General features: G+C 43.3%; 1 protein-coding gene across 1 annotated transcript in view; it reads left to right on the top strand.

Annotated features, from left to right (window-relative positions):
- Positions 1-4,567: 4,567 nt before the first annotated feature.
- The window catches only part of POLQ (DNA polymerase theta), a 53,372-nt gene continuing 39,744 nt past the window's right edge, over positions 4,568-18,195 (top strand). The window contains exons 1-6 of the mRNA XM_086464607.1: positions 4,568-4,646; positions 5,513-5,643; positions 7,061-7,217; positions 13,177-13,282; positions 15,919-16,138; positions 18,040-18,184. Coding sequence (XP_086320733.1) covers positions 4,577-4,646; positions 5,513-5,643; positions 7,061-7,217; positions 13,177-13,282; positions 15,919-16,138; positions 18,040-18,184 — 829 coding nt within the window. The 5' untranslated portion in view covers positions 4,568-4,576. The remainder of the gene's footprint in view (positions 4,647-5,512; positions 5,644-7,060; positions 7,218-13,176; positions 13,283-15,918; positions 16,139-18,039; positions 18,185-18,195) is intronic.

Genomic DNA, 18,195 nt, shown 5'->3' with positions numbered 1-18,195 from the left:
TCTGCTCATTGTCGTGGGTCAGAAATTCCTTATGCGGGACAAAGATGGGTACAGGAGCTTTAGGCTGTTGTGAAGGGAGACAACTGGAAAGAAGGCTGTTGCTTCCACACCCAGTCCTTTTTACCACCAGCTGTTTTCTCAGTGTTTCTGGGCCAATGACCTGTTCCTGTGAGAAGAGGGGCTGAGGTGTCCCAGGCAGGGGTCCTGGGTGCCTCAGAGGGGGTGCGTGTATGTGTTAGAGATTATGAGCGCTGGCATTGCTTTGCATGAAGTCAGCCTCTTATTTCTGTGGAGACATCTACAGAACACGGAGAGAAAGTTTTTCTGAGAGTGTGTATGCATGTTACCCAAAATAAGATGCACTCCTGATGGACAGAAGGCAATACTGCCTATGTTCATGCTGCTGGAACCACTTTGAATGTTCAGCCTTAGTTGTCAAGATTTCTGGAAAGGTTAGTATGCTTTCTTAAGTTGAAATTAAAAGCAACTTAGAAAAGCCTTAATTTCCCTCGTCTATTGTTTAACCGTTGTCTGTTGTGCTGCTTGGCATTTCCTCAGGTGATGGACAAAGACTTGCATTTTTGGGGTATTGCAAAATATTCACAGAACTGCTTCTGATATTCATGTCACTGGGGAGAGATTAAACTAGTCCTACTCTTTTAGAATCTGAAGAAGTTATTTTGGCTAGCAGAGCCATTAAAAACGAAAGCAAGGCTGTTTGTCCTTTCTGCTGTTCCCTGTTTATCATTTCAGTCTATTTTCCTGCAAGGATGAAGAAGCTCTACAAGGTAAGCCCATGTGCTTGTGGCATCTTTGTTTTGCTGGAGCAGACTTCGTTACCTTGCTTCATTAACTACCTCTGACTTCCAGCACGAACAACGTACACTCCTGAGCGTTGCTTAAAACAAAGACAGATATTTTTACAAAGAAAACCAGTAGTTTGTGGTTTGGAACGCTGTTTTAGAAGTTCAAATGACAAAGGGGGGTGCGGCACTTAGAAAGCTAATCCCGTGCTGGGAAAGAGTAGTAATTAAAAACCGTGTCATTAGCGTAAAAAGCCAAGTTCGCGCCACCCCATTCACAGAGCAGGTGTAGCAATCCCGGCGGAGTTTTAAGTTACGGGGGCGGGCGGCGTGGCCGGCCGGCCGGGGCACGCTGGGGTGTCGTGAGTACCCACTTTGCCGCGGGCCCATCCTCCCCCCGTCGAGGATACGGAGGCGGCGCCGCCCCTGTCCCTTACCCGCTCCCGCCGAGCCCGCTGGCAGCGCGGCCGCCGCCCGGGGCTGAGCCCTCCGGCCGCCGCGCCGCGGGGGCTGCGGGCCGCCTAGCGCCCGCCCTGCCTCGGGCCGCGCGTGCTCCGCCGCGCGGGGCGGTGCTGGGCTTTGAATGGCGCGGCGGGAAGATGGCGGCGGCACGGCCTCGACCGCCGGGCTCCGCCGCGGCAGCTCGGGCGGCCCGGCCGTCTCCCGCCGGGGGGGGAAGGCTACGCCACTCGGCCCCGCCGCTCCCTGCCGGGCTGTGTTGAGCCCCCCGCCCGGCTTCGACCTCTCCCTGCGCGGCAGCCCCGGCACCGGCTCGGCAGGTACCGGCGCAGGAGAGCGCGGCCCTCCCCTCCCTGTCCTCGGTCCTGCAACGCGGCGCGGGGAGGGGCGGGACGTGCTGGGCGAGGGGGAGCGGGGCTGCCGGGGGCGCGCTAGGGTTGCGACCGCGGCCCCTGCCTGCCGCTGTCCCGAGAGGCAACATGGCGCTGAGGCGCGTCCTGCCGGCGGCGGGCCCAGGGCGGTGCTGGAAGGGGTCAGGGAGCCTCAGGGCCTCTCCCGGCCCCGAGCGCGGGGCTTTTGCTCTGGGGACGACTCGCTGCCCTCGGGCGGAAGCACCGGCTCTTCGCCCGTTCCCTTCTCCCTTGAGGGCAGCGGCTGCAGCTGAGGTACGTGCTCGTGTTAACAAGGGCGGTAGCGTACAAGTAGGAATCGAAGGATCTTCCTGCCCTATTCACTGTTCAGTTGAGGAAGGCGAGGAAATGTGTGTTCTCTGCACACTTCTGAAGTCGAGCTCGTTTCATTGTATGTCATTTAACAGGGGGCCTTATTCTTGACTTGGCCTCTAGGTGCTACCATAATACAACAATCAGGATCATCTGTATTCTTTGGTATATGATGTGAGGTTTACCTATGTTTATTAAAGTGATTCAAAAATACAGTAAGCTGATAAAATGTATTGTATCTAGAGGTGTCACACTGAGTGGTCCTGGTTGGCGGCCTGATACCTGCAAATGCAGAGAATTGTAGTTTTTTTATGTGATATCTTTCCTATATATACAAGATGTTATATAAAGTGGTCCTGCTGCCAGCCAGGACCATTTAAGCAATGCTTCCAGATGCAATACATTTTACCATCTTATTGTGCTCTCAAATCAAGAGAGAAATCAAGATCTGTGTAACATCTAAAATGAAGATGTTTATATAACATCTTGTAACTTCATCTCTTTTGCAGTTTTTCTGTAGCTCTTTAAAACATTTACACCTCTCAGGCTCTTCTCCAGTCATGTCGCATCTTCTCCCTGGTGTGATTATGTTCCGCGAGATACAATTTTGTTAACTTCTGCAAAGGGTGCTGAGACACTGGAACAGGTTGCCCAGAGAAGCTGTGGCTGCCCCCTCCCTGGAAGTGTCCGAGGCCAGGCTGGATGGGGCTTTGAGCGGCCTGGTCTAGTTGAAGGTGTCCCTGCCCATGGCAGGGGGGTTGGAACTCAATGATCTTTAAGGTCCCTTCCAACCCAAACCGTTCCGTGATTCTGTGAAATGGAGCCGAGCAAGGCGATGTATGTGTTTCCAGAGGACAATTCCTCAAAGACTATTCAGTAAGTGGCACTCCTATGTCCAAGTGGCCCCACATTCTGAAAGGGTTTTCTTTCAGAGGAATCTAATGCCCAACGCTTTTAACCAACAATTTGTATCGGCCTCATTTTGGCTACTTCTTAGCATTTTTCTAGTAGGTAAAAAAGAGGTTAGTGTCTGTGTGTATTTCCGTACGTTGATCTTTTAAGAATCCTTTAGGCACAACTCGTGTTCAGTGCTAATCTACAGATACTCTTCAAACAGCAGAATCATGTAATCCTTTACTTGTTCCATCTTTTACATGTAGTTCATTGGTTTTAGCATTAGGGAAGAAGCTTGAGATCCCATCGTGTAGGTTTTTTTCTTTTTATGCTTCTGAATTCTAATTCTGCCATATTAGTCACATTTTAGGGTAGACAAATCCAGTCTCCTCCACATACCCCGTGGGAAGCCTGTTCTGCTTCATGGCATACTGCTGTTCTCTCCTGATAGTGATCGACTTCATCTTTAGTATTTGTGTGGTACTTGGATTATAGAAAGTGAAGCAAAGCTTTCAGAGCCAAGCTGTGTCAGATTGTTTATATATTTGTGCAGGGGAGAATGGTTGTGCACCAGTGACAGCTAGGTTGGGGTTAACCTCAAGAAGGCAGTTGAAATTTTTAGTATGTTGAGAGTAAAAATACTGGCTGCTTAGGCGTGCTGATATTTCTGATCTAGCCTGCCCTTATGCTGTCAACAGTGGTGGGAAATTTCTTTAAAAATTTTTTGAACGTGCCAGTAGGAGAATGGGTACAGTCGTCAGTACACACAAATACTTGTTTTTCATCTCAATTTGTCAAGGTCTTTCACAAAATGCTGTTATGGGAACTATATAGTCATGGGTAATAGGGGAGGCATTACTGTGGATCAGAAACCTGTTTTCTGTCTCAGATGAGGAAAGGGACAAAACCCTTGGGTTTTCTTAATGATTTGGAACAGGGGAGGATGAGGAGGGGAGGGAGGAGGCAATATCTATAGCCAGCACAAAATTATTTAGGGCTATAAAGATAAGAAATAAACAGCAAGGAACTTAATTAAACTAGAGGAACTGGCAATGTGGTGAAGATACTAATCAGTGTGGATAAACTGCAGTAACACACACTGTACAGAGTAGCTTGAGCTAGTTGGTTGGTTTATGTTGTTTTTCTTAATTCATCCGTGAAGCAGGAAAAAAGGCTGGGCAGTTCTGTAATCTGTGAGATTACTGAAGTCTCTGTAGCAGTAATTTAAAAAGGAAACAGTATGGATAAGGGTGAGATGGCAGATACGTTGTAATGCTGGAACTCTCCAAGTACGTATTTGGTAATGGCTGCTCTGTCTCAAAAGTAAATATGAGAGCAAGAGTTCGGTGAAGAAATGTTTGAATGAGGAAAATCTTACAGGAGGAAAAATTGAAAAAATTATGTCAGGAGATAAGAATGGTGAAACATCCATAGGAAATATTGAAAAATATAGGGAAGATAGTTTCTTGTGGCCTTTTCTCATAATACAGGAGCCTCTAGAAAAGTTTGACCTTTAAGTATATAACCTAAATGACCTCAGATTCAAGGATGATACTGTTTTATTTTTTTATTTTCTCCTCTCAAGGGCAATATCAGCAGGTAAATGCTCCTGAAGACCAGGCAGACAAGTTGCTCCTTGCAAGCTGGGGTCTTCCCAAAGCAGTTCTGGAGAAATACCACAGTCTGGGAGTAGTACGGATGTTTGAATGGCAAGCAGAATGCCTAATGCTCGGGCAAGTTCTGGAAGGGAAGAACCTAGTTTACTCAGGTATGCAAACATTGACAAAACCAGTCCCTCCTAACTTTCTCAGTGCTGAAGGGTTCTGATCTGGCAGATAAAAAAGTGAAGATCCTCTTTTTTCTGGAGAGACCCCATTAAGATCTGTCTCAATGCTGTACTTCAGACCTGGCTTGATGGATTCCTTTCCAGATGTGAGGAGAGACTTTTCCCCCCATTTTTTCTGTTAATGTTCCTTTAGAAACTGATAATTAGGAGTCAGTTAATTTAAAATTAATTTTAAAAAAAAGTCATTCTTTTTTTTTTTTATTACAGACTATGTCAACCAGGAACTGAAAGATAACAGCAATGTTAAATATAAATACTTTGGAAAATGTTATTTACTATCAATTTTTTCAGTCCATTTATTGTTTCTCTTCACTTAGTGCAGAGTTGGGGGACCACAGAAGGACAAGTAGGACTAGTATGTGGCATCTCCTCTACAGTTTTCTGTGTATGATTGGTGGCAAACAGCAATGCTTGCCAAGCAGGAGGGATTAGTATGTTTATGGGCTAGGTCAGTGAGGTGGTGGCTGAACTCTCTTGTCCAACCAAGAGACTGTAGTGGGTTTTTTTGTTTGGTTGGGTTTTTTTCCCTTTGCTTATCTGTGAGCTGCTGTTGCTTCTGGAGCAGAGATGAGAACACAAGCCTTGGTGGCATGATGGAAGAGGCTACAAGAGAAATACTTGCAGTCGTCTTGACCGTTTATGGAGTTAACTGAAAAAATGTGGTTGTGGCTTCAGTTGAAGAGTCTTGTCCCAAGTTCTTCAGGAACTGCTTTCCATCCTAGCTTTATGATGCTGGATTTTTTTTTTTTTAAACTTTAATTAAAAAAACTCAACTTTTTTTTTTCCAGCTCCTACCAGTGCTGGAAAGACTCTTGTTGCAGAATTGCTTATTTTGAAGCGGGTCCTGGAGACTCGTAAGAAAGCTCTTCTCATCCTTCCTTTTGTCTCTGTGGCCAAGGAGAAAAAATGTTATCTGCAGGTAAGTAGTATTCAAGGAGGGTAAATTTATAGATTGTAGTTGTTGGGTCACATTTTTTAAATAGTTAGAATTTTTGCATGGATTTGAGGGAAAAAAAATAATTACAGAGTTGTTCCAGAAAGAATTTGTAGATAATTTAAAATTTGCACTTGTTCTAAGTTGGAGATAAAAACCCGAAAGTTTTAGGCAAAAAGGGAAACTTGGTAAAGTTTCAAGGAGTTGATTAAAACATTTTATTTCAGCTTTGACTTTTAAAACATTGTTACTTGCATTTATTCACAGATTTTATAGTATACAAACTTTGAAGGAATTTTATAATTAGAGATTGTGTCTGAAAAACTACAAAGGGAATGTGTCAACATTGTCTGAAAGGATAAAAGGATATTTTAGCTTTCCTTGGGGTGTTCCACCAGAATTTTGTGCTTCTGATTTTACTTTGACTTTGTTAAAAATTTGTTCTGACAGAATGCGGCTATGTCTTGGCTTCCTCACCCCAGCTATTTAAAAACAAAATTACAGTGGGAACAGTCTTTTTAAAACAAAAATATTTTTTCTTGAGAGACTTTCATATCAAACGTTGTTTCCATTATCTAATATATCAAAGTAACAACAGTTACTAAAAACAAATACAAAACCAGCAGACATGTTTGTTATAGTTTCTGACATTTAAAGACATTTTGGGTGTTAATAAACTGAGATGGTATCTTAACCTTGCAAATTGCTAGGAAATGCTACAAACTGAGTGCCAAAGCTACTTTGTAGTGATTGATGATGGAGACATGCTTTTCCTTTAATCTTCTAAAGCTGGAGGATTATCATTGCCGTGTTCTGCTGCTCCTGGCCCAAGATTTGACTGTAGCTGCATGTTCTTGAATCATATGGTATCCTGCTCATCTGGCTTGAACATTCGTACCTTTTGTTAATGCAGTGCGTAATGTGCCAGACTTTGGCACTGCAGTAACAAGCTGTGGAAGAAAAGAAGTCATCGTTTCTTGACTTTCAGTGGGAGATGTGACATCTTTGTGTTCGGGGTCCCACATTTGGCTTTTGCCCGGGATTCCTCAGGAGCGAGGCTTCTTTGCACATAACCCACTGGTATTATAAACTGTTGCACTGTGTGCTCTCTAACCTTTTTAATAGTGAATGTTTTTATACAAAGCAGTGGTCCCCATCTCTTACTCAGTGTGCTTTACCCTGCAATGTGTACTGTGTGGCTTCTGCTTTGGAAATAAAACATGACAGTGGAAAAAAAAAAAAAAAGAGGAGCAGTAACTGGCAGAGCCGTGGCTTTAATTGAATTAGTTGGCATTTTGAGTACTAGAAATTGTGGCTGTAGGATGCAGGCTTTTATGTGATTCCAGTAGGCATTGGTCAGAATTCAGAGTTGTAACCTTGGCATGACATTCTTGGAAAATAGGCCCTGTTTCAGGAGGTGGACGTGAGAGTTGAAGGCTACATGGGAAGCATGTCTCCTGCTGGACGTTTCTCTGCCTTGGATGTTGCTGTCTGCACCATTGAGAAAGCCAACGGTCTAATCAATAGACTAATAGAAGAAAACAAAATGGACTCACTGGGTAAAACACTAAGACTTGACTGTTGTGGGGGATGAGGTTAATTGCATACTCTGAGTAGGTGTGAAATCATGGGATACTTTGTATTTGCTCGGTTCTGTATCTGACAGGTATGCCATATAGGAAAACTGAGCGATTTTTCTTCCTCCAGAGCACCTCTGATTTGGATTTAGAAGGTAGTCAGGACTGTTCTACATAGCTCAGTGGCTGGGGTGAGTAGGTAGAAGCTGCAGGTATTAGCTTGTCTGACATGGATGACAATCCATGGATGGTGATTAGCCACAACGAGCAGTGATTCCTATAGCTAGAAAATGTCTTCTAATTAAGGAACAGAATTAAAGGTCTGGGATATGTTTGAGTTCAAGAATGAGTGCATGTTCGTTTGTTTTTGACAGAGATTGTGGCATCCGTGGTTTATCTTCGCTTAGCTCAAGGAATGGGAGGGTTGTGTTTGGTGCTCATCTGGGTTCAGATAAGTGGAATGAATACGTAGAGCTCCCCTGGGTAGGCATGGTGACTAGGAGGGCTGTGACGTTCATTTCTCTCTTGCAGTTTGCTCAAAAGGCCTCTATCCTTGTAACATAGGCTTCTGGGTCATCGTGGCCCTGGTGGCCACTAGATCGTGGTAGTATTTGTTTAGTGATTGGGAGGAAATATAGAACGTAAAGAAGCCCTGTGTTTCCAGTGAGCACTTGTTTTCCTAGTTAAGTCAGAAGTTTGTTCTTTGTGTCCCTGCTCAGTAAAGCTATACCCGGTTATATGTTATACAGTAATCCCTCCCATCTTCACTCTGTCCTGTCGCATAGCTGGTTGCTATTTTGAGAATATAAAAATTGGAAAACTAGATGAGTATCAAACTGCTCTGAGACCTCCATCTATGGAACTGCTGTTCCATGTGTGTCTGGTGTCATAATACTGCAGCATTCTGTAGCAGAAGAGTTTTTTAAACACGAGAAAGAGAGAATAAGGGAAATAAAACCTTGCAGGTTTTTTTCAGAGTGTGAGATTGTGGGATAACACATTCACACCTGGATCTATAGGGGCTGGATCGCCATGGATGCTTTAGTCTGCTGGTGGGCTGGAAGATGAGTGCATGACCATGGTTGTGTAGCATTTTATGCTCATTCAAATTGAGGCTCCTGCAGTCCAGCCTGATTCTTGAATGTGTATCTTCATCCCTTCCCTTGCAAGAGAACTGGTCATCATGCAGTTAGTTATTTCAATATATGGCTACTTAGTTCAGGGGGGTTTTGTTTGGTTTAAGTAGGGTTAGTTTGATCCTAGGTCACCACACTGTACAAGCTGTACTGCCTGCACAAGGCAGAGAGTGGGGTCATGCCCTCCATATTTCTGTTGGCTTGGGGGCCTTGGAAGCATATTCAGTGTACTTAAAATATATTGTTTAATGATACCGTCTTTCAGAAGCTAGAGATATGCCAGATCCCTTTGGTTTGGTACCATCATTCCATCCCTGCATTTTATTGTGCTCCTTAAGATGCATGTACCTGAGAAGAGTCATATAGGCATAACCAGCCAACTGATTACAAAATATGAGTTTGAATATGTGTCCTCAACACCAATACTTCCTTAAAGCATAATATTTTTCTTTCACCATTTGAAAACACCTCTGCTGCAACCCTCCGTTTCCCTTGTGCCCCAATATGACCGTGTAACTGAAATAAGGGTAGCAATGTTTTTTTTTTCTTTATATGCTTGTTTGAACTTAATTTTTAAATTACATTTGAGTTTAAGAATCATTTTGAAAGTAGGAAACTGACAAAATTTCTATTTGGAGATAAATTTTCATAAAAGCTGCAAAATATGCGCATGAGCTGAAAATGCCAGTTTAACTGTCACCTAAAGCGAGCTTGTCTGAACCTGCAAGATTGTGCCTCATCTTCTAATTAGTTCTAAATTTAGGCCAGTTCGTAATGAGGGTGTGTTTATTTTTTGAGATGAGTTATTGGGAGATGACTGCAATTCTGGCTGGATTCCATCTCAAGCATGAGCTGTTCCTTTTGTTGATGTCAACCCCCTGCTAATAGTTCACATTGCCTTTGGAAATTGTTGAGAGAAACTCAAATCCTCTGCCTGGCAGAGCTCTCTTTACTGTATGAAGCAGTTAATAATTAGCAACACAAAATTGCTTTTATATAACGTGTGTCAGTTTTGAACATCCAGGTACAAGGGAGATGATATTGCTCTTGTTGAGCTTCTTGACACCGATGCTAAAGAAATTTTTACAAAAGCGGATTAGAGAAGAATCTGCTGCCTTCTCAACATGTCAGCTGGGAATGGATTTGTAATGTGCTGTTGTGTTTCTTTTTTTAATCTAAACTTGAAATTAAAAAATTACTAATTTAATTGCATTTAAAAAAAATAATCAAATCCTCCCTGCCTGTCATTCAGAACTTTTTAGTTTTGAACATTATGTAAACTTAAAGCAGCCTAGTTATTTTACAGTGAACATGTATGATAGCCCTTTAGGAGTTTTTTTTTCAGCAGTCTAATTTGCAGACAGAAGTAGGAGGCTGAGGCTAGCCTCATTTTCAGTAGCAATGCAGTATGATGAAATTCTGGCCCCACTTGCACTGTTGAGCTTGTTGTTGAGTAGAAAATACCATTGCATGCTGGGACCTGTAGTCGTCCTTGGTTGCAATTCTATTTTTATGATGAGGATAGCTTTGTGAAAAATACTGGTCGCCTGATTGCTCCTGCTGTGTTAGTCAGTGGGTGTGTTCTGAGCACTGCCTGAACAGAGGAGAGCACTGTGTGTCTGTGTGTGACAGTCAGGTCTCACCAGCTTGCAGAGTGCTAGAGCAATACAGGTTTAGTGTGGGTTTGCATATGTGTTATATAGCTGAATAGCAGCAGAAGGTATAGAACAAGTGGCCCGTACAACAAATAGCGGTATTCCTTGTGCTTTGGCCTGTAGGTACCACTAGTGTTCAATGCTTCATTTCAGGAAGCAAAATGTGCTGCTGCTTGGCACAAAGACTGGAAAGGTAACTTGTATGAATTTTACTTTGATGGATAACTGATCACACTGTCCTGTCTCAGCTGCTGAAAGAATTCAGGCAGACTATTGCATGGGGAAGCAGGAAGAAGCTTTTTCTGGTAGCTGAGTAAATAAGTATTTCATGACCAACAAATTACCATTTTTTGCAAGTAAGCACAGAATAGAGGAAGTACAGGAAGACAGAGGAGCTGGATGGGTGGGAGTTCGTAAAAGAGACTGATGAAGCAGTGCAGCACTCTTTTCTAACTTAAGTGGCTTGAAAGAGAAGGGGGGAGAAAACAGACGGAGAGAGAAGGAACATATGTAGGAAGGAGAGAAAAAAAAATGAGAAGGAAAAATAGCATTGAAACAGATAATACAAGGTCGCATTTGCCCTTAAGCTCCAGCTATTTTAGCTGTACCAAGAGATATTACATAGATGCACCAAAGAGGAAAAAAAATTCCACAGCAGCAGAACTAATGAAGCCTGGTGTCCTGCTTTTTTTGTTTAACCTTCATTCAGCCTTTTCTGTGTCCCTGTGACCCTGTCAGCTGGCCAGAAAGGGTACATACTGCTGCTAGTTGGGATGTGTGCAGGAGGTGTGCTGGGTGGCTGAGTTGTAGTGGCTCTATGTATTCTCCTCAGGGGAGATCCTAATCTGGTCTATTGTCTCCAGCTGCTGATATTCAGAAAGCTTTAGCCATTGTTCTTTTCAGTGTTTCTAGACATCTTATGAATTTGATGGAGGTGACTAATAGATTAAAAAGTCATTTGGAGGAGGTAGGATGGACAACAGAGCAGTCATATCAGGATTTTTTTCATTAGAAAGACAAAGCTAAATCATAGAGTCATAGAATGGTTTGGGTTAGAAGGGACCTTAAAAGATCCTCTAGTTCCACCCCCCCCATGGGCAGGGACACCTTCCACTAGATCAGGTTGCTCAGAGCCCCATCCAACCTGGCCTTGAACACTTCCAGGGAGGGGGCAGACGCAGCTTCTCTGGGCAACCTGTTCCACCATCTTTTTCAGTTTGAAGCCGTTACCCCTCATCCCATCACTACACTTCCTTTAAGTACTGGAAGGCTGCTATAAGGTCTCCCTGGAGTCTTTTCTTCAGGCTGAACAACCCCAATTTTCTCAGCCTGTCCTCATAGGGGAGGTGCTCCAGCCCCCTGATCATCTTTGTGGTCCTCCTCGAGCAGGTTCATGTCTTTCTTGTGCTGAAGAGCCTGAAGTCACTGAAGTTTCTCCAGAGCTGAATGCAGCATTCTGTGGGGGATCTCACAAGAGTGGAGGGGGAGAATCGCCTCCCTCGACTTGCTGTCCACGTTTCTTTTGATGCAGCCCAGGCTGCAATTGGCTTTCTGGGCTGCAAGTGCACGTTGCTGGCTCATACTCAGTTTTTCATTCACCAGCACCCTCATGTCCCTCTCCACAGGGCTGTTCTTGAACCGTTTGTTGCCCAGCCTGTATCTGTGCTTGGGATTGCTCTGACCCAGGTGCAGCACCTCGCACTTGGCCTTGTTGAACTTCATGAGGTTTGCATGGGCCCACCTCTCTAGCCTGTCAAGGTCCCTCTGGATGGCATCCCTTCCCTCCAGCATGCCGACCACCCTGCACAGCTTGGTGTCATCAGCAAACTTGCTGAGGGTGCACTGAATCCCACTGTCCTTGTTGCCAACAATGATATTAAACAGCACAGGTCCCAATACTGACCCTAGAGGAACAGCACTCATCACTGGTCTCCACTTGGACATCAAGCCGTTGATCTCAACTCTTTGAGTGTGACCATCCAGCCAATTCCTGATCCACTGAGTGGTCCATCCATCAAATCCATGTTCCTTCATTTTAGAGACAAGAATGTTGTGCGCAATAGTGTCGAATGCTTTGCACAAGTCGAGGTAGATGACTTCAGTTGCTCTTCCCTTATCCACCAGTGCTGTAACCCTGTCGTAGAAAGCCACCAAATTTGTCAAATTTGCCCTTAGTGCAGCCATGTTGGCTGTCACCAATTACCTCCTTATTTTCCATGTGCCCTGGCGTAAGTTCCAAGAGGATCTACTCCATGATCTTGCCAGACACAGAGGTGAGACTGACTGGCCTGTAGTTCACTGCGTCTTCCTTTTTCCCCTTTTTAAAAATAGGGGTTATGTTTTCCCTTTTCCAGTCGGTGGGAACTTTACCAGACTGCCATGACTTCTCAAACATGATGGATGGTGGCTTAGCAACTTCATCCACCAGTTCCCTCAGGACCCACAGATGCATCTCATCGGGTCCCATGGACTTGTGCACCCTCAGGTTCCTTAGATGGTCTTGAACCTGATCTTCTCCTACCATGAGCAGTTCTTCATTGTCCCAGTCCCTGCCTTTGCCTTTTGTGACTTGGGCAGTGTGGCTGGAGCACTTGCTGGTGAAGACTGAGGCAAAAAGTAGAGCTCATTCAGGTTTGCTTAATGAGAAAAGATATAATAGGAAGCAGGCTATGGCAGTTAATTACATCTACTCTAGGTGTTTTTTTTCTGACATTACTGTATTAGTAAGGAGTGATGTTTTTAACTAAGACAGTGATGTCAACAAAGTTTTTGACTAGCTCATTTGGGTGCTGGAATGTTCCTTTCCAGATACTCTGAAGCCTGGGGGGTTTTTACTTGCAGAGAGGTTACAGTATAGATGCTGCAATACTGTTTTGCGTGGTGGCCAGACTAACTACTCAACCTATTTATTTTTTTAAAAGCTGACTCTGTGTGTGTGAGGTTGTGGCGGGTGTGAAATGTCATGACATTGGTCATGATTTGTCTCTCTCAGAAGAATTAGTGGCAGAAGGAAGCCGTATTGGTGTTGATAAGCAGAGCTGGATTCGTGAACATAAATTTCAGTTCATCATGTGGAATATGAAAGGATCAAGGCTGCCCTTAGTTTGGAGTTTTGTCAGATATAACCTGAGTGCTTCTCTTTGTCAGGAGTGGTGGTTGTGGATGAGTTACACATGCTGGGAGACTCTCATCGAGGATATCTGCTGGAACTCCTTCTGACCAAAGTTAGATATGTTACAGAGGAGGCTGCAAAACGGTGAGTAGACCAGGATGTTTGTCTTTTAATGCTAAATTATGGATGGCTCTAAATATTTTGTTCTCTGGGTCATTGGAAATTTGGGTTAGCTCTAGGGTTTTTATGATTGTGATGACCTAGACTATTTTGGTTATTAAGGTCTCATCATACCGCCTCTCAGGGGCTTGCCATTGTAGTCAAAACCTCTTTTCCTCATGGTTTTCAATTTGTGTGCTACCATGGGATTCACTGTCTCAGGAAAAGAAATAAGGCTGAAGCTTTCATTTACTTTTTTAGCCTATTTAAATTTTTCAAAACTTTGGATTTCTTTTAACATTTTTGCTAGCAGACTTGCCCTACTTTATTTTTCAGTGTGTCATGGAATGGGGTATTTATCCTATTGAAACGTTCAGGTATTGTGTAAGAGTGGGCATGCTGTTAACTTGTCAATGCTGAATTGATCAGAAGACTTAAGAGGACATGCCAGTAGCCTGCTTAGTTAGCGCTGCTCAGGATGGTCTGTGGTTTTGCGTATAACATGCATTGGCCTAGTGGTTGCGTGGTTTCTTGCCTTTAGCACAACTGATTGGACACTGGGGAACAGATTAGATGTTTCAGAAGAGCTTTAGAGGCTTTTAAGAATTCAGTGTCTAGATCCTCAGCACCAAACTGTTGTGACTCCATAGTGCCTGAACAGAGACAAAGGCAAATGGAGGAGATGGTGTATTGATCTTAATCTTTATTGGTGGTGTTGAGACAAGAGTCAAAATTAACTGTTCCCTTAACACCAAAAGCCAGATTTTGCCAGTTTTCTCTGCTGCTTCCTGTCTTGTGAGTTGTACCAGTGCTGGGCTAAGCACAGACTACCTGTTTAGTGATGGGGGAACTGCCATTTCTACATTGGCTCTCCACTGGATATTTTAGCCAGTATTTCCCATCCTAATTTCCAGGATCCAGCAGTAATCTGGGTCTAATCGCCTCTGACTTTCTCATATTCTCCCCATAAATACTGGAAGTCAGTGCACTTTAGAGCAGCATGTGTGGCTTTGCCACTCCTTTTGCCTTGGCTTATCATGTAGCTGCAGCACAGGTGCAAGTCCACTCTCTGCTTTCCTCTTTGAAGCAGGAAGGAGAAAACATTAGTCAGGAAAAAGGGACAGATGCATCAAGGAATGTTCCTGGGAAGCCACCGTGCTTCAGCCTTCACCGTATAGGCGCTAGGGCCCAGATCCTCCATCTCTGTCATGGTCAAGTTGACAGTGGTTCCCCATATGACTGACTTGATGTGAAGCAAGCTATTTTTGTTTTGGAATCCACTTGAGATTTCTGGAGCTGAAAACCACATTTTCTCTCAAATGTCCTCCCAAATCCGTGGTACCCTTTTCTTCCTGTTGTTTAATGGGAGCTCCTTTATTCAAATTCTTTAAACACTGTCCAGCCTGACTGATTATCAGAATGACCAGTGCTTTTAAGAGCTTTTTAAGTGGTTAGCTAGACATCCCACTGAAGTATAAAGCTGAGTCTTTGCACCAAGATAATGTTCTCTGATGGCTGGTGCCAGCATGGGTGCTCTTGCTTCTCTGCGAGGCTTTTGCAGACTCAGAAAAAATTCTGCAGCAGATTTTTCTCTTCCCCAAAGAGTGTGTTGTGGAGCTGGCAAGTTTTTAATCCTTGAAGGTCAAAAGTTGCTTTAGGGGGAGAAATCTGCAACCTAGATGGCAGAGCTGTACTAGCAAATGCTTGAAGAACTTGGATAAGAAAGATTCTGTCTCTCCACATCTTCCTTATTTCTGTCTTGTTAGTGACTGGCCTTTTTTACTCTAGCTTCTGGCTAGCTTTGTTTCCTCTCTCCTGTCTTTGCCAGGATTACCAAGATCTTCTCAGGAGGTTCAAGCTGTTTCTGAGCTTACATTGATTTGTCAGACCTTTTTATTTTTTAAAGTCACAGTTTGTGGCTCAGTGCAATGCAAATCAGTAGTTTTTAAACATAGCCTTAGAAGCATGCCCCCCCCCCCCCCCAGCATTGTGTGGATGTAAAAGTCTGAATTAAAATATACATTTGGGTATCTAAATTAATGGTTTGGGTTTTCAGGTCTGTTAAAAGTCCATTACTTCTCACTGCCTTTAGTGGAAGCTGCTGTTCAGCAGTTTTGAGAACTAAAGCTGCTTTCTTAGTTGCTGAACTACGGGCTTTGGCTCCCAGCTCTAGGAAGACCATAGTCTACTATTATTTGTCCTGAAATTGAAACAAATGGAAGTGTTTCAATTAAGGCATTTAAGCTTAGAATGACTACAGTGGAGACTGGACCATTCATTTATTTCTGTGGTTTTGTTAATGGCAAGGAAATAGTTGATTTATTTATTTGTTTTCAGTCTCTCCAAATATGCAGTCAGTTTATGGCTGTTTTTACCTAAAGAAGCTTAAAGTTTAGGTTGAAAATGATAAAAAGTTGAATTATCTAGTTATCAATGCATAACCTAACGTTGTGTTTGCTAAGAGTAGAGTATGGCTTGTTTCTTTTTCAAGAAGCTGAAAAAGTTACCTTTGCACTTTAGACTCTGGGAGGAAGTAGATTGAGTTAGTTTTTCTGAATCCTATTTTCCAGAACAGTAGCCTGTGTTGTCACTAACTTTCATTTTCTTTTAACCACTTCCAGACAGGCAAAGATGACCAGTCCTGGTTTTGGTGGCATACAGATAGTAGGCATGAGCGCTACCCTCCCTAACTTGGGACTTCTAGCCTCATGGTTAGATGCAGAGCTATACTGTACGGATTTTCGCCCTGTGCCCCTCAAGGAGTGGGTGAAAATTGGCAGCAACATTTATGACTCCTCCATGAATTTAGTGCGAGAATTCCAGCCCAAGCTTCAACCGAAGGTAACAAAATTCTGAGCAGTGGCTTTGGGGTAACACCTTTTGTGTAGCTACAGCTAAAAAGAAGCTACTGGTATGTTTTCAATTTTTTTAAATAGATGACATTCGCAAATTCATTGTTTACTTCATAGATTATATGCTTATCTGCAGGACAATTTTTTTTTTGTCTTCTACTGATTTAGACAAAAAACAAACCAAAACACACTCACACTCATCAAGTTCTTGAAGTTTCTTGAATCTGACTTGAAGACAAAGTTGACTTTGCAGCTGTCTTGTCTCTGAGCACTCGATAGGGGTAAAGAGCTTGATTCTCCCCTTACCCAACACTCTATCTTGTGCCCTGGGATCTACTTCATTTTCATCAATGAAGGTAAATATTTCCTAGTTAGGCCAAGGGATTTGCATTAATCATTGGGAGAACTTATTTGCCTTAAAATGTGGTATTGAACCTGCTTATGTTAAATTGCTAAATGATCTAATTTTGTCAGTGATTAGAAGGCAGATATCCATCCTGATTTTTCTGAATCTGTTTTCAGTATCTAGTACTTCTGCACAGTTGAAAAGGATATGAAAAGTTAAGGGTACGTACTGTAATGATTTGGAAAAACCAAATGGGTAGAAATGGGAAATTTGCACTTCCTACTTGTGGGTTCCTTTTCTGTGGAGTCTTTGAAGGGTGAATTCTCTCCCCAGTCCTTTCAACTGCTGTGTGTAATACTAGTGTAGGAGTTGGACAATGTGGGCTGGATGCCAGCAATAGTTTGGAACATTTTGCACCCAGTTCTCCTTGTGAGTAAAGGTTCAGTTATCAGTAGTGTGATGGCGCAGCAAAGAAAAAGGATCCTAGAAACAAAAGGAAATGTTTGTGACAAGAATATCTAGAAGCTTGCTTTTATGTGGTCATATTGAGAAGGTGATATTGCATCTCCTTTTCTGGGTATTTTTGAAGTAGTTGCTTTGGATAGGTGCTAAATTAAGTGAGAGAAAGAACTAAACTAGGCTCATGATGCAACGGTTTAAGGGAGTTGGCTTATTTTATAAGACCAGGGATCCTCTTGGGCTTGAAATCTATCACTGGACCTTCAGACTTCTGTTCTGTGCCTCAGACTGGACCAGGAAAGGGAACTTGATGATCTCGCCACTTCTGAATTTGTCTGAATCCTTACCAAGCTTTTGATGTGTATATGCTGTTGCTCCCCTGCTTTCATTTGCATTTTAGTGCTTTTTATTTCTCACGATATGCTCACCTTTTTTTGTCTTCCTCCTTTGGCCTGCTTCCTGGAAGAGAATCTGGCTTAGTCAGGCAAAACAGATAAGTTGCAAGAACTCTTAGGATCTTAAAACCAAAAAGGCAAGCTACAAACAGTAGGGTTTTGCCTGCACATCTACATAAGTATCCATAAAAGCCTTCCACTGTGCTCTGAACACTTGCAGTCTTTGGTCAGCAGTGCTTGCTGGGTGCACCTTATTGGGGGTGCTCACACTAATACATCTCATGTTTTTATTTCGGACATCCTAGTTGATAAGCCTTCCTTAGTTACTGTAGGGGCATGTTTTCCCTCGGGGCTCTTCCTAGTTCTTCCCCACTGCTGTTAGGACATGGAGGTTGCAGTGATTTTTTTGTGCACTGTGTGGCCTTCCTTCAGAAACAGATTTCTGAAATAAAGACATAAAAGTTTAGACTTACTCATAGGTGGGTCTAGGGCTGTCCTCACAATGCGGTCGTACTAGTGATTGGACTTCCTAAAGCAGGACAGAAACTAGGATAACAGTCCTCCATCTTCTTTGTTTGCTCCTGTTTCTGACTTGCAGTAGAAGATTCCTGCTGTGACACAGAAGAATGACAGCATTTACAAACCCCATTCAGCGTGAGAGTGCATTGAAAATATTTTTTCTCGATTCAGGGAGATGAAGACCATGTTGTGAGCCTGTGTTATGAGACTGTTTGCGATGGCCATTCAGTCCTGCTTTTCTGTCCATCCAAGAACTGGTGTGAGAAGCTGGCAGACATCATTGCCAGGGAATTCTACTGTTTGCAACAGGCTGAGAGTAAGAGAAAA

Source organism: Leptosomus discolor, chromosome 1, assembly GCF_034619465.1.
Source record: "Leptosomus discolor isolate bLepDis1 chromosome 1, bLepDis1.hap2, whole genome shotgun sequence".
Lineage (NCBI taxonomy): Eukaryota > Metazoa > Chordata > Aves > Leptosomiformes > Leptosomidae > Leptosomus > Leptosomus discolor.
The sequence above is the reverse complement of the archived record's forward strand: the minus strand, read 5'-3'. Positions and strand labels throughout refer to the sequence as shown.